General features: G+C 44.0%; 1 protein-coding gene and 1 long non-coding RNA gene across 6 annotated transcripts in view; one reads left to right on the forward strand and one right to left on the reverse strand.

Moving 5' to 3' along the window:
• Nucleotides 1-10,649: 10,649 nt before the first annotated feature.
• LOC139153412 (uncharacterized) lies at nucleotides 10,650-17,510 on the reverse strand. Of its 3 annotated transcripts, XR_011556822.1 has the most exons (4): nucleotides 16,928-17,112; nucleotides 14,860-14,935; nucleotides 11,625-11,829; nucleotides 10,650-10,777 (listed from the first exon to the last, which is right to left on the reverse strand). It is a non-coding gene; the product is annotated as an uncharacterized lncRNA (long non-coding RNA). The 3 variants fall into 3 exon arrangements; XR_011556821.1 differs by lacking the exons at nucleotides 10,650-10,777; nucleotides 16,928-17,112 and adding an exon at nucleotides 17,442-17,510 and having other exon boundaries at nucleotides 11,436-11,829; XR_011556820.1 differs by lacking the exon at nucleotides 10,650-10,777 and having other exon boundaries at nucleotides 11,436-11,829.
• STT3B (STT3 oligosaccharyltransferase complex catalytic subunit B) overlaps nucleotides 16,211-26,393 on the forward strand; it is a 164,500-nt gene continuing 154,317 nt past the window's right edge. The window contains exon 1 of one of the 3 annotated variants that reach the window (XM_070727285.1): nucleotides 16,211-17,116. In XM_070727285.1, the coding sequence (XP_070583386.1) occupies nucleotides 16,833-17,116 (284 nt within the window). In that variant the 5' untranslated portion in view covers nucleotides 16,211-16,832. Of the gene's footprint in view, nucleotides 17,117-21,612; nucleotides 21,630-26,393 lie in introns of those variants that run through there. The other 2 variants (XM_070727286.1, XM_070727288.1) reach the window with 2 other exon arrangements.

Raw genomic sequence — 26,393 nt, forward strand, 5'->3', positions numbered from 1 at the left:
TTCAGATCGTGCAGAATGCAGCTGCGAGAGCAATCATGGGCTTCCCTAGGTATGCCCATGTTACACCAACACTCCGCAGTCTGCATTGGTTGCCAATCAGTTTCTGGTCACAATTCAAAGCTATAAAGCCCTTCATGGCATCGGACCAGAATATCTCCGGGACCGCCTTCTGCCGCACGAATCCCAGATTAGGTCCCACAGAGTTGACCTTCTCCGGGTCCCGTCCTATCGACTAAACAATGCCGTTTGGCGGGACCCAGGGGAAGAGCCTTCTCTGTGGTGGCCCCGACCCTCTGGTACCAGCTACCCCTGGAGATTAGAACTGCCCCCACCCTCCTTGCCTTTCGTATACTCCTTAAAACCCACCTCTGCTGCCAGGCATGGGGGAATTGAAATATCTCCCCCGGGCCTATACAGTTTATGCATGGTATGTTTGTGTGTATGTTTGTTTTTAATAATGGGGTTTTTAGTGTTTTTTCTTAAATTATTAGATTTGTTGTACATTGTTTTATTATTGCTGTGAGCCGCCCCGAGTCTACGGAGAGGGGTGGCATACAAATCTAATAAATACAAATACAATACAAATGCAGGAGCTGGGCCAGAGCCAACCACAACTTAAGTTTTATAAAATTCCCCTGTAAACCCATCCCGGCCTTGTACTTTGGCTTGTTTTAACCCTTTAATTACTTTAGCAATTTCATCTTGTGTAATTTCTGCATTCAATATTTGTTTATCTTCTTCACTTACTATTTTCCCAACATTGAGGACTCCTATTTTCACCTGCTCCTCTTTATACAAATCTTCATAATATTTCCTCATTATCTTCTCTAGCTGCTCTTTACCATATCTAACCACTCCACTAGAGTCTCTCAATGCTAAAATACATGATTTTTCTTTCCTCTTCTTCAAATATCTTACCATTTTCTGCATTGATATTGTCCCCCAGCTCAGTATTTTTTGTCGCATTGTCATTCTCATCTTGTTCCATTTGATCTCATCATACACCATCAATTGTTTCTTTTTCAATTTCAATAAGCTATTCCAACCTCTACTTTTAGTTAATCTTAACTGCTCTTGTATCAAATCTATTTCCCTTATCATCATTTCCCTTTCTCTACCCCACCTCTTCCTAATAATCTGCTTCCATACATATACATTGTCCCATAAAGGCTCACATGCATCCCACACAATTGATTGTTTAATACCACCCACATCATTAATTCTGAAATATTCACATAACTCTGTTTGCAATTTATCTTTATCTTGTTCGCTAGCAGTTACAACTGCATTATATCTCCAAATTCTTTGATTACGTTCCTGACCTATTTCCAATTCTGCCAATAGTGGGGCATGATCTGATAACCAAATACTTTTAATATCTACTTTTTTAACTTGTATATTGCCCCCCCCATTCATTAATCTATGCAGCTAAATGTATGATATCTTGCTGAATAATATGTACTTCTGTTTGAAATATCTGCATGAAGATCCACCATATTAAATCTGTTTAAATGTAATGTCCTACTGTTTCCAGTCCCATTTGTTAATTGCATATTAAAATCTTCTGCCAAAAAAAGTTGAGCCCTCCATAAAGTTGTCTAACTTCCTCTTAGTATTTATTGTAAATTGTTTTGTTTTCGCATTTGGGGCATAAATTGCTGCTAATGTCAACTTCTTTTGATTAATTTTCCCTTTAACAAATATCCACCTTCCTTCTCTGTCTTTCTGAACTCCAACCTCTTCGAAAGGAACCCTCTGATGAATAAGAATCGCCGTACTTCTACTATTTTGCGTTCCTCTAGATTCATATACCCAATTCCAATTTCTATCATTAATTAATTTATCCCTTCCTCCCTGTCTTTTATGTGTTTCTGTCAAAATCATAATATCCACCTTATGTTGCTTAGCCATCCTTAATATTCTAAAATGTTTCAAATCTGATCCCAAACTATTCACATTTATAACCATTATCTTACACTCAATCATAATATACCAAAATAACCCTTTCCCCCTCTTGTTTTGCCCTTGGTTTAATTTTCCCCCCTTTCCTTACCCCTATTACCCCCCCAACATGCCTCCCCCCATGCTCTCCCCACCAAGGGGGGGGGGGGGGAGAACAAGAAAAACCCTTGTCCAATTATGAGGCACATTCTCTTGATTGCGTTCCCACACTACTGAGCTCCTCTTTCAATCACTTTTAATTGTAATAAAAGAGAAATATTCCCCTCCCACCCTCCTTTCTCCTTTAGATAATTCCTTCTTTAACTTATTTTTTTCCTGTTAAACTTCCCCCACTGAATAACAGATACACAAGAATCCAAAAACATCTCCAAGAAAAAAATACAAAAAGACAAAGAGAGCCAACAAGGTCACTTTTTAGCTTTTTTCTCACGCTGAGCTTGTGTTTTTCTCTGCTCTCTTCTAATGGCCTCCACCTGTCCGATTAAGTCCTTCAGCTGCTCTTCCCTTTGTCTTTCCTCCTCGTCTGGGGTACTAGGACCATCAAAAAAAAATTCTTCTTCTGCTTCTTTTGTGTCACCCATAGTTCCTTGTGCTCCAGCTTCTTCAAACCTGATCCCCAGTTGATCCAATAATGCCTTTCCCTCCTCCAATGTACGTGCCCTGTACATTTTATTTTCTTGGAACAGCAAAATAGCAGCTGGGAACCCCCAAATAAACCTTTTTCCACTTTGATATAAACGGCTTGGAATTGGGCGTAAGGCACCTCTCCCTCTCAAGGTTCCCCAAGAGAGATCCCTCAGAACTCTTATCTCATTTCCATCTTGTATAAGGCAGGCAGAACTTTTCAAAGACTTGTAAACAATCTCTGCTTTTTTTTCACTGACCAAAGCCATAAAAATGTCTCTTTGCCTCTCCCTATTTCTGAGTGGGGCAGCCCTATGTACCCATAATATATCATCAAAGCTGACTTGAACACCCACTTGCTTATTTATCAAAGCCATTACTGCTTCATTTAAGTTTGAGCCTGAAGCAAAATCTGATCTGAACCCACACAGACATAAATTTCTTCTCCTTTGATGGTCTTCCAAATTAGCGACTCTATAATTCATTTGTTTCATTAATTCATCGTGGTCCTTTGCTTGTTTTCAATTTTCTGAATCTTTCTGGCAGAAAACTCCACCTCCTTTTAAATCAATTTAACATCCGAAGCCAGATTTCCAATTGTTGACTCCACTGTAATAAATCTCTGCTGAAATCCTGAACAGATGTCCAACAGTCTATCCAGCTTTTTTTCAATGTTCGCTAAGCTTGAGTCTGCTCCTCCCTCCGCCATTTTAAAATTTATTGTACTCACTTATCACTCCCTCGTTATAGCGAAAGAATCTCCATCTTTGCTTAAAACCGTAAATCTTTAGATTCTCTTTGATATCTGTGGATTCTTTTTCCTTCTGTTCCTCTTCAAGAAGGATCTATAATATTTTTAAGGGAGAGATTTCCCTTTACATAATAAATTACTCTGGAGCTTGAGGTGTAGCACCTAGAATTCACTGCGGCACATGCGCAATCACCGACATAAGTGTGACTCCAGGTGTTTTTCCGAGCCTCATGGAGCACCTCCTCCACAGCATCCGGGGTAGTGTCATCTCTTACTTTGATGAAATCCTGATATCAGCTACCTCTTACTCTGCAGCTGGAACTCACTAGACTGCAACTGACAGGCCTCAAACGTAAATGTCTATTGGAGTTCCTAAGGAAGAAGTTTTAGGGGTTTTGGCTGACACCCAGAGTATTCAGCCCACAATCTCCAAGGTGGAGGCTATAAAAAGAGCCTGCATGCAAGGCAGATTTGTAGGCTTTCTTGGGTCTTTTAAACTTCTACAATGCATTTCTTCCTCATAAAGCCTCTGTAGCCAAACCTCCCCAAAGGTTGCTAGATAACAAGACTCCTTGGATGTGGAGCAATGCCCAATCTGCTCTTTTCATGATTGCCAAAAACCTGCTTGCCTCAGATACAGTATCAGTATCTATCTATGCAGTATCATGACAACCTTCTCCTCGTCTTGGCCAGTTATGCTTTTCTCTATGGTATTGCCACTGTTCTCAGCCATAGGTTTCCCAATGGGTGGAGGTGCCTATTGCCTTTTTTTTTTCTAGGACACTTTCCTCCATCGAACATAATTACAGCCAGTTAGATAAGGAGGCCCTAGCTGCTGTCACTGGTGTAGTGATTCAATCATTATGTTTATGGCTGTTTTGTTTCAACTCATTACAGATCACAAACCTTTTCTGGGTATCTTAGTTGCAACAAACACTCCAAATTCTGTCTCCTCATATGTCCTGCTGGTCAGTTTTTCTTTCCATTTATAATTACCAGTTTATCACCGTGAAAGGGACATTCTGTATTTTTTGGAGTATAAGACACACCGGAATATAAGGTGCACCTTAGTTTTGGGGGAGGAAAATAGGGAAAAGAATCTGCTTGCCAGGTATTCATCTGGCTAGCATCCTTGGTGTTGTACATACTCCTGGTCAGTTGGAGGATGATGAAGATATTGAGGACTCAGATTCAGATAGTGTTTATGAATTAGGGGGGGGGGGTTACAGGTAGTAGAACAGATGGGAGGCCAGCCACAGGATGGGGCTATGAGTTCAGGATCTAGTGAGGGAGAATCAGACATTCACTGGGTTAACCCTAAATTCAGAAGGACCCAAAAATATAGAGAACAGGTGTTTGGAAGAAGATATTAAGAAGAGGAATGGGTTAAATACTGTAGTGATGTATTTGGCACGTCAGGGGGTAAGTGGGGAAGAAGGGTAGAGTTTCAACATTGCCGAAGAGAAAAATGGATGTTTTTCTTGCTGCTCTCAAGTAAACAAAAGTATTCTGTGTTGATTAACAGTCTGGGCTGCTGTTTTAGAAATCATGCAGTTAGGAAAATAAATCTTGTTAAGTGGAGAAGGAGAAGGAATGTGAGAAATGCAGTTAAGGGAGATAACGGACCAAGTGCCTGTATGAAATGTGTTTGAATTCCAGAAGAGCAGAGAAATAAATGGAGTTTCTTTATTCATGATACAATGCATTTAATAAGAGTTATTTGTAATTGCTAAATTTCTACCAGAAACCAGAACAGTGTTGAAACTCCCATGTCTTTGAATTAATTAAGAAATTCAGCCAGCCAGCTCAGGATGTCCAATTTAGCTAATGATGTCCAACTTTTAGCACAAACAGTGACTGCTTTACAAGTGCAAATCATCGCATTACAAAATCAAGGTGCCCCCCCCCCCCTCGCAACCACAAATAATCATTCAACCAAGGCCAAATATTTACTTAGCTAAGCCATCCGTTTTTACAGGGGCAAGAGATAAACTTGACGTATTTCTACAAGAATGTGAGAATTTTTTTAACGCATCTCCTGAGGACTTTGCTAGGGATGCTATGAAAGTCTCTTTCATGATAAGCCTGTGTTAAGGTCCTGCATTTGAATGGGCAATGCCCTTTATAGCAGGCCAGGATCAAATCCTGCAAAATTATGATGCATTTCGCCAGAGGTTTGAACAAGAATTTCAAGACCCCATACGTGTGCAAAACTCTATCACTCAGTTACGCAAATTGCACATGGGTAATAAGACCATCTTGGAGTATATCTCCAACTTCCGGAAACTAGTCACACCCCTGAATTGGAATGAGCAAGCCCTTATGGAACTGTTCCAAAATGGCCTGAAACTCAGAATTGTGCATGAGATGACATGCCAACCAACATCTAACATGTTAAATGAACTCTACGAGACCTGTTTGACCATCGAGACTAAATTCTCATCTACAGCATGTCACACTGGAAATTGCCAGCCACAGAGACATTCAGTAATTAAAGAGTTAACATGTGTGCCTTTGCTTAATCACTCCCATATCTACGTCATATCCCACATATCACTTCCGCCTGCTTACAAAAGCACTTCTCTCTCCCTATTGTTCTCCTCTAGCAGCCATGCTTTGAGCTGCTTGATTACGTGTCTCTCATGGCACTGTTTATTTTCTGTTTTAAAATAAAGAAATGCTTGTTTTGATTTACACTGCCTGAGTCTCATAACTTCATCGGCCTCCGCCTTTATCAGCAAAAGGCGATATGGAAGCAGGAGGATGGTTTGTTTACTCTAAATAATCAGTCTGGAATGCCAGCAAAAAAGCGGAGATATTTCCCCCTGGATATCCCTCCTTCTGAAACAAATATGCCGATCCCAGCCGAAGAGCTACCTGATCCCTCAATGGGTAACATTCCTGCTGAAGACATACCAAATAAACAGATAAGCAGTGAGTACAATTTAATTCTTCTAACTCAACAGATTTCCTTATCAGATGAAGCCCGGGCAATGAGCCCGGAGCTCCAGAAAGAAGTAGCAATAAATTCTTGTCAGCAAGGAAGCCTGCCAGAAATTCTCGGCGCAAAGCCAAAACTCAGATTTAATGAGAACCTGATGTCTGAGCCAATTTTAAAAGAAAGTCAGCCTTTGTTAGGAGACATTGATATACAGATTGCAAGTTCCTTAGCTAAAGATCTAAGGGAAGACATCAAAATTGCTCAGAAATGCAGATAGACAGAAAGTCAAAAGATCTCACAGAGAGTGAAACAGATTTAATACATTTTTATTGTACTCAGATAACAAAAAAAGAGCAAAAACTAGATGAGATAAGAAGAATTAATGTACTGTATTGCCAAAGAGAAATGCGCAATTTAGAAAAGAAAAAATGGAGTCTAGCTGTTTGAAAAGTGCTGATGTAATGCATTCCTTGTCATCCCATGAACTTGGTGCAGCAGCACCACCCAGTGGCTAAACTGAGAATTTACCCAAGTCAACTTTTTATTTTCCACAAAGTAGCTCATCTTCAAGCCAGATGAAAAATGTGCCACCTGGTGGCCAAATTAAGCAACTGCACCAACTGCGCCATCCAGTGACCGTTTTAAGCAATACAGGTCACCAGAAAATTTATATGGCCAGAAAAATGTTGATTTGCGCCAGAAAGATTTCTTTTTAGATTTCCAAATGAACAAAGAAGCTTCAGCAGGACAATTCTATTCTGCAGACAAAGGAAGGTTTGTACCTCAACAGACATTTTTGCAACAAGTACCCCAACCAAGTCAAGGGGTGCAATTCTCACAGGTACAACCCCCACAAGTTCCATTTCAGCCGGCTCAGCCATTATTGGCACCACGTCCTCAACCGATGCCAGCTGCATTTCCAAGACAATTCTCTACCTTATCACCATTGCAAGGTGAGTCTCAACTTCAGAACAACGGACGGAATTACAAGACGTGGTTACACCAGATCACGCTGATATTAGCTGCAGAAGGGGTTGACAACATTGTATTCAACCCGCCAAATAGACTCTGGACACAAGAAGAGAGAGCCTTAGATAGAAGAGCGACCATATAGATTCTCATGTCTCTTGATACAGATTTATCTGTTAGATTTTCACTTGCAAATACTTCAAATGCCGTGATCACCGCCTTTGATGAACTTTACCATCCCATCTCAGCCGAAGGGACATGTCTGCTGTTTACTGACTTTTTCAATGCGAAACTAAAACCTGGAGAGAAAATTGCTCCACACTTGTCAAAACTCTTGATGATGCAAAAGGAATTGGGCGAAAGAGGATACAACATTGATCACATACAAATGACCACGACAATCATCATGTCGCTAAATGAGGACTGGAAAAAGGCTATTACGAAGTGCCATAGTATACCTCTACCTCAATGTACTACATCCAGAGTTTGCCAAATTTTAACCGAAGAAGAAATAATTATGGAACGCAGGCTTTATTCCAGATCAACTACTACTAGAGCTCCAGTGAGTCGTGGTTACCAACAAAGAAGTAACCAATCCAGAAGATCAGATTTTCAACGCTCTCAATCCGCTGATCCATAACACTCTCAATATCCTGCCCAGCCCAGAGGAAGAGGTCCCAGAGGCGGCAGACGCAGGAGTTCCAGTAACTACAGATCAGCTCAACGAGGTTCCGAAAGCGAACCTTGATTCTAAAAAATGTTCCTGACTTAAATTGTGAGTATAACACAAGACATTTATGGACTTTAGATAGCGGAGCTGCCTTTCACATTACTCACCAAAAAGAACTTTTTACCGAATTACATGAAACTGATATAAAAGAGGTGTACTCAGTTTCAAATCATGTATGCAAGGTTGAAGGAGAAGGAACTATCTACATAGATGAATTGGATCAGATGATTCCACGTGTTCTCTACATTCCAAATGCTGCAAGCAACATACTCAGCCTTCATCGCCTAAACAAAGACTTAGGCTACAAAGCTATGCTCCTGAACAATGACATCCACATTATTAGAAATGGAACTGTTGTCGCATATGCCATTCCGCTTGGTGGTGTTTTTTACCTAAAGCCAAATTTTCATGCACTGGTAGATGTAAGTATAAGCATTCCAAACCATGAAAGCGCAGGCCCAGAGAGAAAACCTGCTGCTACTATAGAAACAGAGGCTCATAAAGCCAATGAATCCCAAGGAGTTCCGCATAATGTTGCAAATGTTAAACCTGTACTAATTAATAAATCTTTTCATTCCAGGTACATTCACTGTTGGCATCGTCGTTTGGGCCATGCTTCATATGATGTCTTATCCAAGATGCCCAAATGCGTAAACAGTTTCAAAGTCGATAGTAATTGCCCAATTTACTTAGACTGTTTTGTTTGTAACAAATCTAAATCCAAAGCTGCACCCATTGCTAAGCATACCCTACTTTTGTCTTCACGCATTTTCGATTTTGTTCATACCGACATTGTCGGTCCATTTCGGCCTACTAGGGGTAACAATAAGTATTTCTTAACAATTGTTGATAGTTATTCTAGATATGGTTTTGTGTATCTAATGAAACAAAAATCAGAAACGTTTCAGATCTTTACAGACTTTGCTGCACAGGTCTTCACTCAATTCGTTGTCCGTATCAGAAGAATCCAAAGTGATTGTGGCGGAGAATTCATGTCTCAGCGATTCCAAAACTGGATGAGATGGAAAGGAATACGGCACCAAGCTTCAGCCCCTTACACTCCTCAACGTAACAGGATTATAGAACGAAGGCAAGGTGTTTTACAGACCATGTATCGCTGTCTCCTAGAAGACGCTGATCTCAACAATCTCTACTGGGGTGAAGCACTAAGGTACGCAAACTACATTGTTAATCGTACTTGGAGCAGTGTTTTAAAGCAAACTCCGTACTACATGTTTTATGGGAAGAAACCTGACATTCAAAACCTTCACATTTTTGGCTCGTATCCCATGGTTAACATTCCACTGGCCCAGAAAAAGAATGGCGGTCCAGTGGCAGAAAGACTGAGATTTATAGGTTTTGATGAAAGTTCCAAGTACTACAAATTCGCTGATTCTAATTACAGAGCTGTTATTTCCAATTCAGCTAAATTTGAGGAAGATACAAATTGGTCCAGAATACACAGTAATGATACTTCAGTTTATTTTCCTAAAGATGAAGTTCAAGGTACAGCGCAACCTGATTCTCAGATAGCTGTTTCAGTCCTCAGACTGATGGTGGCACCGAGAAGGTCATCGGCATTCTTGAGCAATATCTGCAGTGCTTTGTGTTGGACTGGCAGTCCGACTGGTCATGTTTTCTCTCGGTGGCTGAATTTGCTTTTAATAATTCCTGGCATACCTCCATACGACTCACACCTTTTAATGCAAATTACGGGTTCCATCCTCGTTTTTTCCCATTAACCCTGTTAGATTCCTCGGTCCCAGCAGCAGAGGACTTCCTTTCAGATGGTTCATGAAATGGTGAAGTGATATCTGATCAAGGCCAAGGAGGACTACAAGCGGTTTGCTGACCGGTCCCGGCAAGACGTCCCCCCATTGGTCATTGGGGATAAGGTGTGGTTGTCAATGAAACACATTGCCTTGGAGTTGCCTCGTTGAAAATTCATGGGCCCTTTCCAGATCGAGCAGGTCATCAATCCAGTGGTGTATCGTCTCACCTTGCCTGCCAACATGCACGTCGACCCTGTCTTCCATCGTTTGCCTCTTGGTCCCTGTTCTTCCTGACCGCCCGCTTCGTCCAAGTGTACCCATCCGGCCTGCACCCTGTGTTTGGGATCACCTGCCCGACATCATGATCCACACCATCCAGGACTCCCGTTGGGTGGACGATTGCTTTCAGTACTTAGTGCAATGGGTAGAGTGTGAGCCAGACGATTGCTCGTGGGTGGAGGCTGCATTGGTCGATGCGCCCGCCCTCATTCAAGCTTTTCATGCACAATTTCCACAGAAGCCCTGTCCCTTGCACTGGAGTCAGGGGAGGGTGGGGGGATGCGCTGGAGTCAGGGGGATGGTGTTGTGGTTGGCTCTGGGCCAGCTCCTGCCCCACTGTGGGGGAGGATGTGGGTGAATCCTCCCAGTGTCAGAGGCCAGTTTTACTGCCAACTGCTTCTGACAGCGAACTATCTGAAGCAGAGAGTGAATGTGAAATCGGATCCTCAGATCATGGCAGACAGCCCATTAGGGAGCAATTCATCATCATTATCCTCACTGGATTTGGATGAAGAGACATTCATTGACGTACACAGCCGCGGGGCAATGACAGGGAAAGAGCAACTGCATAAATACTACAGGAGATGAGAGAGTTCATCTGTGGTTGGGTGTGGTTCGACTAATTGGGGCTGCTGTTAAATTGGCAGCGTTCTAGCCACTGAGTGTGGAAGTTTATCCCTTCGGTGAAAGAGGAAGTGGCTTTCGTCTCAGGATTCTCCAAGGACTCTCTTTGCATTGATTCCAGGACTCTGAAATTAAACCATAGTCAAGTGTGTGAGTTGAAAACATTTGAAGGAGAGTGGCTGTGACGTCTTCACAGCTGCTTGTTAATTGCTTTGTTTGTTTCTTGTTTTTCACCACATTCAAGTCTGTTGCTTTGAAGGTGACCCCTTGGACTACCAAAAGGGTGTTTTGCTTCTATTTTACTTTCAATAAAAACAGTGTTCTTGGCTTTTCAAGTGTGTGTGTCTGAATTCCTACCTTTGCACTTAATTGGGGGCTTGTGCCGTGAAGCCCGGCAGAACAATTTTGTTTTTAATATAGAAGAATCACTAAAAGTAGGGGAAAAACTACTGGAGGAAATTAACAAATTTGAGAAAGTAGCAGGTTTAAAAATAAACAAAATAATAACTAAGAACCTAACAAACATACAAAATCAAACTCTGGAAGGTACATTAGGGATTCAGATAGTAAAGAAGGTAAAATGTTTGGGGATAATATTAAAGAAGACAATTATGTAGAACTATTTAAACAAATAGGAAAAAATTAGACCAATCGAACAAATTATCAATTTCATTTATTGAAAGAATTGCAACAATCAAAAGGTCTATTTTATCGTAAATGGTCTATTTTTTTCAAACAATACCAATTAATTTAGATATTTTTTTTAACAAACTAAACAAAATTTTGAATAAATTCAAAAGGGTGGGGAAAAGACAATGAATCAAATTAAAATACTTACAGGACAATAGGAATCAGGATGGTTTTGGACTACCAGATTTTGAATTATATTACTAAGCAGCAACATTAACATGGCTGAAAGATTGGATCAAAATGAAGAACAAAAGACTTTGTCAGTAGAGGGACATGACTTACAGGTAGGTTGGCAGGCATTCCTCTAGGGCAGATCTGGGCAAGGGGTGACCAGCCTGCCCGCAACCCCCTGTGCAGTCTTTCCCAAGGCTGCACAGGGGAGCCGGGCATCAGAAGCGGTGGGGGAGCGGCAAGGAAAGTGTGAGGAAGTCTTCTGCCTGTAAATTCCTCTTCTGAATGTCATGCACGCAGGAACAGCATCGGCACCCTGTGGGGAAATAGCAGCGGTCAGCATCCCCACCCAGAGGCGCATGGTGGGGTGCAGAAGTTTGTCCTGAGGCAGCCCTGAGGGAGGAGGTGGGGACTGTGCCCTGAGGAGGCGGTGAGTCTCCGTGCCCGCTCACTGAGGCACCTTGGAGGCTGAGGTAATGAAAGGCTTGCCGAAAGCCGAGTCGGACACAACATACACACACACAAACACACACACACGCCTCTTTCTCCTCTCTGAGTTGCTGGCTTCCATTTTCAGAATGGGGACTGAATGGGAGTCTGGGGTTGGAGGGTGGAGGTTTGTCAGGCAAGTCCTCTACAGGGAGAGAAGAGAGAGGATGAAAGAGGGAAGCAGGAGAGGAGTCGATTGTGCTCGGCTGGCTGGGCTGGCTGTAAAACCAGGAAGTTCTGCGTGAAACCAGAGGATAAGCTCAGAAGAAGTGGGGTAGGCTGGTGGCTGGTCCCCAAAGAGACAGAGACAAAGGCAGAGAGACAAGAGGGGAAAAGAGAGGGGGGACTGAGAAAATGATGTAAAGAACGAGGGAGAGGAAGAACAAACAAATGAGAGAGAGAAGGGGAGAGAAGGAAAAGGAGAGGGAAGAGAAAAAACAGAAATGACAGAGAGAGTGAGAAAGAAATAAGAGCAAAATGGGGAGAAAAAAGAGAAATGAAAAAATGATTGAGGCAGAGAATGAGAGGAAAGAGAGAAACAAAAGAGAGAGAGAGAAGTGACTCTTGATTTAAAGCATATGGTAAAAAGCATCCAAAGAATAAGAAAGAAAAACCCAGCCCTCACCTGTTTTTGGAAATGGTTCAAGAGCGTGTACACACACACACACAAGGGGGGAGGAGACAGTGATGAAAAAAGAGAGGGGAAGTAAGAGGGGGAAGGAATGAGGGGAAAAGGGAGAAAGGAGAAACAAATGAGAGAGAAAAGGGGGGGAGAGAGTGGTAGAAATTTGAGGAGGGATGATTGATTATTAAATATGGATTGACTATAGAATGATGGTAAAATATATATTTAGGTGTTGTTTAGTATTAGGATGTATTAACTCGTAAAATTGGATTAGAATTTTAGAACTATATAGAATTACATGGGTGAAATTAATTGACGATACACAGGATAAATAAGGGGTTTATGATATGTATTGTATGATTTTATGACTGCATTATGAATTTATGTATGTATGTATGTATGTATGTATGTATGTATCACATATTTTTGCTGCTGAATTTGAAAACTAAGAGAGACTAGGATAGACCTATTTCAGCCTTATTTTGGCCTCATCAGCTGGCCATACCCTCACTGGGACTTGAACCTGCAACCTTTGCCTTGTAAGGCAGAGAATTAACCTCTAGGCTACAGTATCCAATCCCTTCAGCTCTGCACCAGGGAAGGGTTTATTTATTTTATTTATTTATTTATTATTTGGATTTGTATGCCGCCCCTCTCCGAAGACTCGGGGCGGCTCACAACAAGTGAAAAACAATCCAATACAATCCAATTAATTAAAATATTATAAGTTTAAGAAAATCCCCTATACTAACATACACACATACAGGCATACCATATATAACTTCAACGTGCCCAGGGGGGAATGTTTAGTTTCCCCATGCCTGACGGCAAAGGTGGGTTTTGAGGAGTTTACGGAAGGCAGGAAGAGTAGGGGCAGTTCTGATCTCCGGGGGGAGTTGGTTCCAGAGGGCCGGTGCCGCCACAGAGAAGGCTCTCCCCCTGGGGCCCGCCAACCGGCATTGTTTAGTTGACGGGACCCGGAGGAGGCCCACTCTGTGGGACCGAATCGGTCGCTGGGATTCGTGCGGCAGAAGGCGGTCTCGGAGATATTCTGGTCCAGTGCCAAGAAGGGCTTTAAAGGTCATAACCAACACTTTGAATTGTGACCGGAAACTGATCGGCAGCCAATGCAGACTGCGGAGTGATGATGAAACATGGGCATACCTGGGTAGGCCCATGACTGCTCTCGCAGCTGCATTCTGCACGATCTGAAGTTTCCGAACACTTTTCAAAGGTAGCCCCATGTAGAGAGCATTACAGTAGTCGAACCTCGAGGTGATGAGGGCATGAGGGTTACATATTTTTGTGTCGAATCACCCTGGTGTATTGAAGGAACATCACAATTCCTTTTTTGCCTCTCGGCCCAACCCAGGGCCATTTCCAAGGCAGTTAATTTTATTGATAGCCGACAATTCTATCTTTATGTGTCACATTTTTTTTGCTGAATTTGAAAATTAAGGGAGACTAGGGTAGATCTATATATATATACTATATATGAACTGAGTTAATTATATTAGTCCGGCCCTCTAAAACCATCCCAATTTCTCATGCGGCCCCATGGCAAAATTAATTGCCCGTCCCTGCTCTAGAGTGAGAAAAATAAAACCCATTCGTATTTCAGGTAACAAAATTAGAGATACAATCTGCAAAATATGGACAAAAATAAAAAAGCATCATTACCCTCAAATACCAAATTGGAAGCCATGATTCACCCAAACACGATGGATTTAAATAAAATTTCCACCTACTCTGAAATTTTAGAAGAAGGGGAGAAATTGAAATCAATTTTACAATTAGAACAAGAAGGAATTTAAATAGATTGGTGGCCATATTTATAAATTAAAATAAGATTAGAAGAAGATAAGAAGAAATTTGGAATACAGAAAGGGAAATCAAAATTAGATAAGATTTTATTAGGGCAAGATAAGAAAATGATATCTAAATTATACAATTTTCTATTACAATATAAAATGGGAGACCAAATAGTCAAAGGAAATATGATTAGTTGAGCCAAAATTTTGGATACAATATAAATTTAGACTTATGGGATACAATATGAAACAAAAATTGTTGCGTCCCTGCTGACTGCTGATTGGTTCACGCAGGAGCAGGAAGGTTTCCAGAAGCTCATTGGCTATTGCCTCAGTTGTAGATTGGTATATAAGAGCTGTCAGTGAAAGCTCCATTCAGTTAGTGTTGTGTTACCAGTTGTTGAATAAAGCTGTTACTTACCAGCACACGTCCTGGCCATTATTCCAACTTACTGGCGATGAGGCCCACAGACTCCATGCCCCCCGGAAGTTGCTGCCTGCAATGAGAATTGGCCGCTTGGTGCATCAAAATGTCTACCCAGCTCATGCCCATGCCATTTAAACCACCCCCCATGAAACTTGGGAGTCCTACGTGAAGATATTCAAGTGTTTTCTCATCTCCAATAAATATACTGGCCTCTCAGGGGACCTTAGTTTTTGTGGTACTGATGTGTGAAACTGTGCGTGCTATTTGCTCCTACGTCTATCCAAGATATTCCTTGGGATGAATTCATGTCTAGACTGAGAGACTATTACGCCCTTCCGCCTTCTAGATGCACACAGCACTACAAGTTCTTTCATCTCAATCAGAACGATGGTGAAACCATCAACGAATACGTAGCAGCATTGCATAGGGCAGCCCAATATTATGAGTTCCATGATTTGGAGGACTCACTCCTGGATCGCTTAGTTTTTGGAGTTAGAGACGATCGCCTTAAGCGGAGACTGTTAGCTATTCAGGGCCTTACTTTCAAAATCACATTGTCAGAAGCACGAGCAGGTGAATTGTCCTCTGAGTCCCTGGCAGTCATGGATGAATTTGTAAATGCAACAGCTGCTATGCTCACCCACATGATTGTGCTGCTGTGTCCACTTGCATGAAGATTTATTGGAAAGTCTTGTTAAATACTGTATATTCAAATAGTTAAAAGGGGGGCAGAAGAAGCAGCAGAAAAAATTAGAAAAATAGAGAAGCAAGTTAAAAGCCAAGCTGAAGAAAACAGGCAGTTTAATTATAGGTTTACTAATTTTGAGGATCATCAAAGGAGAAGGAATCTGCGTTTATGTTGCTTTAAACAAGGCTTTGGTGCAGGCTTGAAATTAGCTGAAACACTCTTTGATTGGCTAAATGTGAACGGAGTTTAAATTAATTTTGAAGATATGGAACGAGTTCACTGGAGTGTTCCACATAGAAATCCAGAGAGGCAACGAGACATCGTTATGGTGTTGGTGACTGGTATATCTTCAAAGTTTACCAGGACAACAGCGGGTGAGCAGAACGTTTGGGATTCGAAGCAACAATACTTAGAAACTACAATCCGCAATATGCCTCGGGCTTCCTCGCCAGGAATACAGTACTGTATTGCATCTACACTACCACAGTTCTTTCAACTCCAGACTGGCCCAAAACGTCAGCGCTTAATTTCTCACGTGACAGAAAAAAAACAAGTTTACTCCGTCACCGGTTAACGTGACAGCCAATCAAACGATTCCACTTAGCAGAGTTTTTTTAAAATATAATTTGTGAAAAACGATAAAGTCACCGCCTTGTTGGAGCCTCGCCCTACGGTTGTTCGATCTTAATTGGCTATCGCTTTGTGCTTTTGAAGTACCTGTCGCTCTCTGACAGGTTAATAGGAAGATCTTGACGAAAACGGGAAGTGAAGCGTCTAGTGATCGTTTGGGCCTCAAGTCTCAATTAATCGTTCTAGCTTCTTCCCCGCCTCCTTTTCTCACGCGCCACCTAACGCCTGTCTACGGTCCCGCGCTTTATTTCTCCTCCCATTTCATTTTTCTCGACCTACTCGAACGCATTCTTGAGACAATTCATTTTCACGCAGAAGCAACTTTTGTCTGTCTCTTTATATTCTCACATCCACGACTTGTCTCTCCCCCCCCCCCCCCACTCTCGCGCTGCTTTAGTCTCGCGCCCGTTCCTTGGCGCCGCATTGGGATGTTGGCGTTGGCCGCTACAACGGGCAGTAGTTCCCGGGTCGCTTAAGAATAGGCGGCGGTAGGGAAGTGCTTCCCCCGCCAGTGAAAAGAGCGCCGAAGACATGATTTCAGTCGCTTCCGCCATCGTCTTTTGCGAAGCGTGCTGAGGGAGCGAGGCTGTTTCTGTTGCTCCTAAGTTGCGCGTTAGTCTGAGAAAAAACGAGAAGCCCGGGGACCAACATGGCGGAACACTCAGCCCTCGACCAGAAGCACAAGTTTGATGCTGCTTTCTCGTCATCTTCAAATTCCCAAGCGCTAGCTAACAGTCGAAGTACCTCACTGGCGGCTACCGGCCCCGGCGCCGCAGCGGGAGGAGGCGGCCTGTCGGGGGGCCTGTCGCAACCGGCAGGCTGGCAGTCTCTGCTTTCCTTCACGATACTTTTCCTGGCCTGGCTGGCTGGTTTCAGTTCCAGGCTCTTCGCCGTCATCCGTTTCGAGAGCATCATACACGAGTTCGACCCTTGGTAAGAATTAAAACAGATTCCGGTGCTGCTCCATGCGGCGACATTTATTATTATTATTATTATTATTATTATTATTATTATTATTATTATTATTATTATTATTATTTGTATGCCGCCCCTCTCCGTAGACTCGGGGCGGCTCAAACTTAAACTGAGAAATAGGAAGCTACGTGTGGTCCTTGAGAAGATGCGGGAAACCGAGATGAGAGTTATTAAAACGCAAATGAGGAAAAAATATGGGAATGTTTGGTGAGAGGCGGATGTGTGTGCGGTAGTGCAAATGGAAGGAGAGCAGGGAGGAAGAGGGAGTATGTGAAAAGATTACCTGAAGTTGTTTTGGGGGGAGCCAGGTGGGATGGCACTCAAAAACAAAATACCTATACGTATTTTAACCTTAAAATTGTCTTCTGACTCTGCCAAAACACCCGAGACAGTCTTATCTAAGCTTACGACTTGAATGCGATCTGGTGAGGTCCCAAATCATTTTCATTACTTCATTGGGTAAAACTTGTGCTGCGTTGCTGTAATCCACGCTGCGGCATAGACGAGCGTTCGTTTGTTTCTGTCTGGAAGAGAGATTGGAATAGAGCAAGGGAGCAGTAGTTAAAAAGCATTGGACGCTGAAGGAGCGGGACCTTTTGCAATAAGCTATCGGGAGATAAGCAGAGGAAGCAGTGTGGAGCGTATCGTTTACAAATTAGACCCTGTTCATATATGAGAAAGATTATAACCCTCAATAGCCAAATTTCTTCAGCAATTCCGTGATGAAGTAAGATATTTCGTATGAAAGCTGACGAACTGTTAACTTTATGCTTCACTCCCCAGCATATTGTGAATTGGAAATAATATTGCAGTGAATTAAAAAAGAGAATGAGTAGGACTTTCATTTTAAGTAGATGCATACTTTTTATTGACAGTCATTTTTCTATTTAAATTTAAAGCTAGAATTTCCATTTTATTAAATACGATTTTTACATGCCTTCTTGTTAATTATTGATGCACTAAGATGGAAAGATTTGATCTTATCTGTAAGCAAAGAATGATAGGTGAAAATAATGTAACTTGGTGAGATAGCTAAATTAACTTCTATAATAATGAAAAGACAGTATCTACCTTTATATGAACAGGATCCCTATAGACTTATGTGAAACACAAATAAATGAATTTATTATTAATGGTTTTGATGAATGGACAGAAGAGATTATAGAAAGGTATGTTGTAACCATAGAGTAAGAGGTAACTTTACAATTGGCCCTTTAACTGCCATAAAGAAAATAGGAAACTATTTCTCTCTCTAGCTTTCTTTGATTTATTTTCTTTTTCTTTCTTTATATTAATTTGTACTTTCTTTAAAAAAAATATTTAATAAAATTTGATTCATTATACATCACATTTTGATCAGACTAGATTACACCAATTTGATGTACTGTAACTTCCTCCAGTAATTGTTATACAGTATGTAGATACACTATTCTGCATTATTTGCCCTAAACATTTTCTTGACACATGACACAATCTATAGTAATTCTTGTGCTGAGCTGCCATCTTGTAGAATTATTTCTGATCAATAAGTTTCTCTATTTATAATTTTATACTTTAATTATCAAACGGAAGATAATTGCATCATTTTCCCCATCTTGATCTTAAATAGATTGCATCATCTATTTTATATCTCATTTTTCACCTGCCATATGAATTATACATTAGAGCAGGCAGAATTTGAAGTTTTGAAAAGGCTGTTGCATTATTCTACATACATGTAAAAGTGTACCTTTAACTTACATTTTACAAAAACTGAAATATAGAGGAATTAAATCCATTATATTCTGGGGTTTTTTAGTCCAAAATCCTTGAACTTTGTACTGAGATGGGAATCAATGCTTATATCTTTGCTCCTGGGACTATTCCAGTTAGATCAGTGTGGAAAATGACCTGTAGAAAAATATTTTTAAGAATAGGTGTACAGTAGTGTTAGAACAGTTGGCTGAGGTGAGAAATCATTTATTACCATTCTGTTCAAATAAATCATGCTGCAGCAAACTTCCATTTTACCATTAAACTGTTAGCATAATGAAGTAGACAATCCTATTACAGTGAACCCTCGAGTTTCGCGTCCTCAAGGATCGCGAAAGGGCTATTTCGCTAGTTTGCAACCCGGAAGTAAACTCCACCATCTGCGCATGCGTGCCCTTCCATGCATGCGTAGATGGTGGAGTTTCCCCGCCGGGCAGAGGCTTCCCTGGGTCTTCCCCCTCTTGCCCCGTAAGACCCCAGCGGCGGTGGGCTGGAGCGAGAGCTTGGGGCACCCTAGCTCCGCTTCCCAGCTGGGAAGCGGAGCCGGCAACAGCGTGGGCGGGCGGGCGGCACGCGCGAGCTTGGGGCAGCCTAGCTCCGCTCCCCAGCTGGGAAGCGGATCTAGGGAGTCCCCACCGCGCGCGCGTTGCTGGGGAAAGCGCGCGCGCTTGGGAACATCCCAGCTTCGCTCCCAGCTGGGGAGCGGATCTAGGGAGTCCCCACCGCGCGCGCGTTGCTGGGGAAAGCGCGCGCGCTTGGGAACATCCCCAGCAACGCGCGCGCGGTGGGGACTCCCTAGATCCGCTCCCCAGCTGGGAAGCGGAGCCGGCAACAGCGTGGGCGGGCGGGCGGCGCGCGCGAGCTTGGGGCAGCCTAGCTCCGCTCCCCACCTGGGGAGCGGATCTAGGGAGTCCCCACCGCGCGCGCGTTGCTGGGGAAAGTGCGCGCGCTTGGGAACATCCCCAGCAACGCGCGCACGGTGGGGACTCCCTAGATCCGCTTCCCAGCTGGGGAGCAAAGCTGGGATGTTCCCAAGCGAGCGGGCACCCAGGGAAGCCATTGCGCGAGCAACGGGGTGGGCGGGCGAAGGGCGGGCGGCAGTAGAAGCAAAAACACCATCTGCGCAAGCGCAGATGGTGTTTTTACTTCCGCACCGCTACTTCGCTAAAAATCGATCATCGCGTGGGGTCCTGGAACGGAACCCTCGCGATGATCGAGGGTTCACTGTATTTGTTTAATTTGGCATTTGAATTGAAAAGCAGTTATCTTACATCTTATCAAGTTGTTCATCAGAGTTTTCACTACTGGATGAATTAAAAGATACAAATCATTCCGCTAATTTATTTCTAAATAAAGTGATACCTTGTCTTACGAACTTAATTGGTTCAGGTTAGTAAGGTGAAAAGTTCATAAGACGAAACAATATTTCCCATAGGAATCAATGGAAAAGCGCTTAATGCGTGCAAGTCCAAAATTCACCCCTTTTGCAAGCCCAAGCGCCCGTTTTCACGCTGGTGGGATTCCCCTGAGACTCCCCTCCATGGGAAACCCCACCTCTGGATTTTGCGATGCTGCAGGGAAATCCCAGCAGGGGAACCTCACCAGCACGAAAACGGGTGCTTCGGCTGGCAACGGAAGTCCGGAGGCGGGGCATCCCAACGGCGGTGGCGGGTTCGTAAGGTGAAAATAGTTCGGAAGAAGAGGCAAAAAAATCTTAAACCCCGGGTTTGCATATCGAAAAGTTCTTATGAGGAGGGGTTTGTAAGACAAGGTATCATTGTACTTTGATAGCTCCCCCCCAGCCTACTGCTTTGGTTGGAAGCATTAATGTTTGGGGGCTATTTTTCAACATGCTAAAATAATTAGAGATAAGCAAATTATAATTCTGGATTGTATGTCGAAAAACTGAATTTAAAAAAAAGGATCTTTACCAAAACATTAATACATTACATTATTGTATAATCAAATATATCATATTTGACAGTATTTTAATAGGCAAGAACAGTTGGAAACAAGATGATACAAAGCATAAGTACATAGATAAACAAATTTCATTTCATAAGTACATAGATAAACAAATTTCATTTCATAACAGTTACAAAGAAGCTGCTTGCTTTTTGCCTTCACATACAAGACAAATAATTAGGTAAGTTCATCATAAAAAATTAAAAGGTATTTCAGAAATCATATACAGTGGTACCTCTTCTTACGAACGCCTCTTCATACGAACTTTTCCAGATATCAACCCGGTGTTTAAGATTTGTTTGCCTATTCTTAAGAACCATTTTCACCTTACGAACATGAGCCCGGGCGCATGCGTTCTCTTACTGCGTGTGCGCTCTCTTACTGCCGCAGGGATTTCCCTGCCTTGTGACTGCCACCGCCAGAATTTCCCATTTGCTTGCCACCCCCACCGGGATTCCCCGCCTCCGGACTGTTGCTGGTTGAAGCGAAGAGGGAGGGAAAGAGAGAGGGAGACAGAGAGGGCAGGACGGGGAGAGGAGGGAGGGAGAGTCATACATACACAGAGGAGAAGGAGGGCAAGAGAGAGGGGGAGAGGGGGGTAAAGAAGGAGAAAGAGAGGAAGGGAAAGAGAGAGTGGGCAGTGGGTGTGTGTGCGTGTGAGAGAGAAGTTGTCGGCCTCTCCTTTGCAATGACACCCGAAGCTGCCTGGCTCCTGTGCTTCGCCTTGGCCGCCTCCTCTTCTCCAGGTTAGCAGGTAAGTCGGCCCCAGGCTCAGGTGAGATGGGGAGGAGGTCGAGAGCTGAGACAGGACCTCACCTCTCCTGACCCGCCACCAAATTTGTTTTCAGAGGTGCCGCCGCTACTTTTTTCTCCGGGCTGGGGCAGCGCCTCTCCTCAAGAGCCCCGAGATAGGACTGCCCGAGGATAAGAGAGCAGCGCCTCTTCTCAAGAGCCCTGAGATAGGGCTTTGCTCTAGGATAAGAGAGCAGCTGAGGGACAGGCGAACGCGGGTTTCTTTCTTCTTCCCCCCCTTGTCATTTCAACCTTCTCCACAGAAGCTGTCTCCTGTCCCTGCCTCATGCAGCTTTGCAGCCTCGTGTTTCCCTCAAGGGGTGTGTGTTTGTTTAGGGGGGGCCTTCCCCGTTTTTCCTGGAGCTGTTGCCCCCCCCCCGACTGACTGTGTTTTCGGGGTATGTTGGGCTGGCAATGGGCTGGCCCTCAGGAAACCAGGGTGGGGCCTATCTATCCATCCATCCATCAATCCATCCATCCAGAGACTTGCCTGAGAACGAAATGGAAACAGTTTAAATTTTGGCGCTGGACGTGCTTCGTCCCTATTCCAATGAAATTTTATCCCCCTCCAACTTTCGTTACGTTTCCAGGATAGCCAACTTGCAGTTCTTAAAACCGTTTCCGTTCCATTCTCAGGCAAGCCTCTAGATCAGTGTTTCCCAACCTTTTTTGAGCCGTGGCTTATTCATATTTTCAAAATCCTGGGGAACATTGAGCGGGGGGGGGGGGATTTTGGACAAAAAAAATCTCTTCCTCCCTTTCGCTCTATTTCTCTCTCCCTCCCTCTTTCTTTCCCTCTTTCTCTCTCCATCCCTCTTTCTTTCTCCCTTTCTTCCTCTCTCTTTTGCTCTTTCTCTCTTCCTCCTTCCTTCCTCTTGCTGTCTCTTTCTTTCTCTCTTTCTCTCATTCTGTCTCTTGCTATCTCTTTCTTCCTTCCTTCCTCTCTCTTTTGCTCTTTCTCCCTCCTTCCTCCCTCTTGCTGTCTCTTCCTCTCTCTCATTCTTTCTCTCTTCCTCTCTTTGCTCTCTTTCTCCCTTCCTCTCTTTTGCTCTCTTTCTCTCTCCCTCCTTCCCCCCTCTTGCTGTCTCTTTCTTTCTTTCTCTCTTCCTTCCTTTCTCTCTCTTTTGCTCTTTCTCTCCCTCCCCCCTCTTGCTGTCTCTTTCTTTCTCTTTCTCTCTTTCATTCTGTCTCTCTTGCTATCTCTTTCTTTCTCTCTCCCTTCCTTCCTTCCTCTTTTGCTCTCTTTCTCTCTCCCTCCTTCCCCCCTCTTGCTGTCTCTTTCTTTCTCTTTCTCTCTTTCATTCTGTCTCTCTTGCTATCTCTTTCTTTCTCTCTCCCTTCCTTCCTCTCTCTTTTGCTCTCTTTCTCCCTCCTTCCCCCCTCTTGCTGTCTCTTTCTTTTTCTTTCTTTCATTCTGTCTCTCTATCTCTTTCTCTCTTCCTTCCTTCCTCTCTCTTTTGCTCTCTTTCTCTCTCCCTCCTTCCCCCGCTCTTGCTGTCTCTCTCTCTTTCTCTCTCATTTTGTCTCTCTTGCAATCTGTTTCTTTCTCTCTTCCTTCCTTCCTCTCTCTTTTGCTCTTTCTCTCTCCCTCCTTCACCCCTCTTGCTGTCTCTTTCTCTCTCTCTCTCATTCTGTCTCTTGCTATCTCTCTCTTTCTCTTCCTTTCTTTCTCTCTCTTGTCCTCTCTATTTCTTTCTTCTCTGTGGAGGCCGGCAAAGGTTTTTCTTATTTTACATGTTCTGGGTGGGATGGCAGAGGGATGGGGAGCGCACGCGCCCCTGACATTCCAAAGAGCATTCACCGACCTCTGCTGTGAGAAGGTTTTCTCCGAGAGCTCTCGATGCCGTTGCAGTCACCACTGCAGGAGGAGCTGGAGAAAGGGGCGGATTGGGCGGGTGTCAGCGGCGAGAAGCCTGGGGCGTGAGGGGGCCTGAGGCACTGGGGGGTGGGGGCGGCCGTGGCACCGGCCTCCGCACTTTCGTCGCTCCCCACCCCAAACTCCAACCCCTGGCTCGTTGCACAGCCCTGGAAAAGGGTGCTACATAGCCGGCTACTACCTGGTGCCGGCAGGGAATCTCCAGCTGGGTGGGGCATTGTCAGTGCCTCTGACCTGGAGCTCCCGCTCGCAGCCGCCCCCCCCCCCCCCCGGATGTCACTGCTGCCAGCGCTCTCCCGCTGGGCCCCAAAGGCGCAAAAAAGGAGGCGGGAAGAATAAAGCTCAGCTTCCGATCTCGGAAGCTGAGCTTCGCGGCACACCTGACCATCTAGCACACTGGTTGAAAAACACTGCTATGGATGGATGGATGGATGGATGGATAGATCTATATCTATCTATCCATCCATCCATCCCTTTGTCATGGTCAGACCATCTCTTGCTATGTCTTAACTTCAAGGCTCCAATCCGTCCCCACTGGGAGGTGGAACCGACTAGGTGGTTCCACCCCAAACGCTTGATGGACCCAGAGGGCTTTCAGAGGGCGCTTGGGGTTTTACCAGATTCACTCATACACAGTTCGGCAGAGTCTCTTGCTGTGGCCTGGAATAAAGCTGCAGCAGAGGCTCTTGACCGGATTGCACCATTGTGACCTCTCTGTGGCACTAGACACCGGGGAGCTCCTTGGTATACCGAGAAACTCCGGGTGTTGAAACGCCACAAGAGATGTCTGGAGAAGCGATGGAGGAAGAGTAAATCTGAATCTGATCGAACATTTGTAAGAGCTCATATTAAGACTTGCAAAGTGGCACTCAAGGCGGCAAGATGCCCGTATCATACCGTCTTGATTGCATCAGCGGAATCCCACCCGTCCGCTCTGTTTAGGGTGGCGCGCTCCCTTCTTAATCACAGAGGAGTTGGGGAGCCCTTGCAGGGTAGTGCCAAAGATTTTAACACGTTTTTTGCTGATAAAATCGCTCAGATTCGGACGGACCTCGACTCCAATTGGACAGCAGTGTCGACTGACAACGACTCAGTTGAGGTGACGGGCCTGTCCTTGTCCATCTGTCTGGGAGGAATTTGACCTAATGACACCTGATGAAGTGGTTTCGGCCAGCAGTGAGGTGACATGGAGCTGGGTCCAGGAAATTGTCAGCACTTCTTTGGGGAGGGGGTCCTTCCCGGCACCCTACAAGGAGGCACTTGTGCGCCCCCTCCCAAGAAGCCTTCCCTGGACCCAGCCGTACTTAACAACTATTGTCCAGTCTCCAACCTTCCCTTTATGGGGAAGGTTGTTGAGAAGCTGGTGTCACTCCAGCTTCAGCGGTCCTTGGAAGAAGCCGATTATCTAGGCCAGACCTGGGCAAAGTGCGGCCCGCCCATTGTCTGTGACTGGCCCGCGGAGGTTGGAAGGAAGGAAGGAAGGAAGGAGAAATGGAGGGAGCAAAGAAGAAAGGAAAGAAAGAAAGAAGAAGAAAGGAAGGAAAGAAAGAAAGAAGGAGAAATGGAGGGAGGAAAGAAGGAAGAAAGAAAAATGGAGGGAGGAAGGAAGGAGAAATTCTCTTTCCATGCCCTTTTGCAAAAGTCCAATAAATGCTCATTTTTTAAATTGTTCATTGGTTTCATTGGCCTTTCCAAGAAATTTAAAGCAAACCCCACCACTCCACCTCTCAGAGGAAAAAAAGTGGGGAGGAGGAAGAGAAGGAATCCAATGCTACTTTCAGGGAAAACTTCCATTATGTTTTCTCAATTGACAATGTAGGTCACTTGAAGAGAGGCACCTGAAAGGAATATTTTGAAAGAGAAGTAAAGAACTGCCCAAAAGCAGAAATAAAAGGCAGAGAAAATAAGACAGAAGCTTCTCTCCATTTGGGGAAGGAAGGAAGGAAGGAGAAATGGAAGAAGGAAAGTAGGAAGGAAGGAAGGAGAAATGGAAGAAGGAAGGAAGGGGTGGGCAATTAATTTATAATTATAATATAATTATATATAATTTTATATATATAATATATATAATATAATACAGTATATAATTATAAGTTATAATAATATAATTAACTCAGTACAGTATTGGGTAGAACTGAGTTAATTATATTAATCTGGCCCTCTAAAACCATCCCAATTTCTCATGCGGCCCCATGGCAATATTAATTGCCCACCCCTGATCTAGGCCATCAACAGGATTCAGGTCCAGCTACAGCACGGAAACTGCTTTGGTCGCGTTGATGGATGATCTCTGGCGGGCCCGGGACAGGGGTTTATCCTCTGTGTCGGTGCTTCTCGACCTCTCAACAGCTTTTGATACCATCGACCATGGTATCCTTCTGTGCCGGATGGAGGGGTTGGGAGTGGGAGGCACTGTTCTTCAGTGGTTATCCTCCTAGCTCTCTGGTCGGTCCCAGTCGATGTTAGTGGGGGGTCAGATGTCTACCTCTAGGTCTCTCCCTTGTGGGGTGCCTCAGATGTCGGTCCTCTCCCCCCTGCTATTTAATATCTACATGAAACTGCTGGGCGAGATCATCCAGGGGCGTGGGGTGAGATATCATCAGTACGCTGATGATACCCAGCTGTACATCTCCACCCCATGTCCAGTCAACGAAGCAGTGGAAGTGATGTGCTGGTGCCTGGAGGCCGTTAGGGTCTGGATGGGTGTCAACAGACTCAAACCTGCTAAGATGGAGTGGCTGTGGGTATTGCCTCCCAAGGACAATTTCATCTGTCTGTCCATCACCCTGGGGGGGGAATTACTGACCCCCTCAGAGAGGGTCCGCAACTTGGGCGTCCTCCTCGATCCAC

The sequence above is a fragment of the Erythrolamprus reginae genome, chromosome Z, assembly GCF_031021105.1.
Source record: "Erythrolamprus reginae isolate rEryReg1 chromosome Z, rEryReg1.hap1, whole genome shotgun sequence".
Taxonomy (NCBI): Eukaryota; Metazoa; Chordata; class Lepidosauria; order Squamata; family Dipsadidae; genus Erythrolamprus; species Erythrolamprus reginae.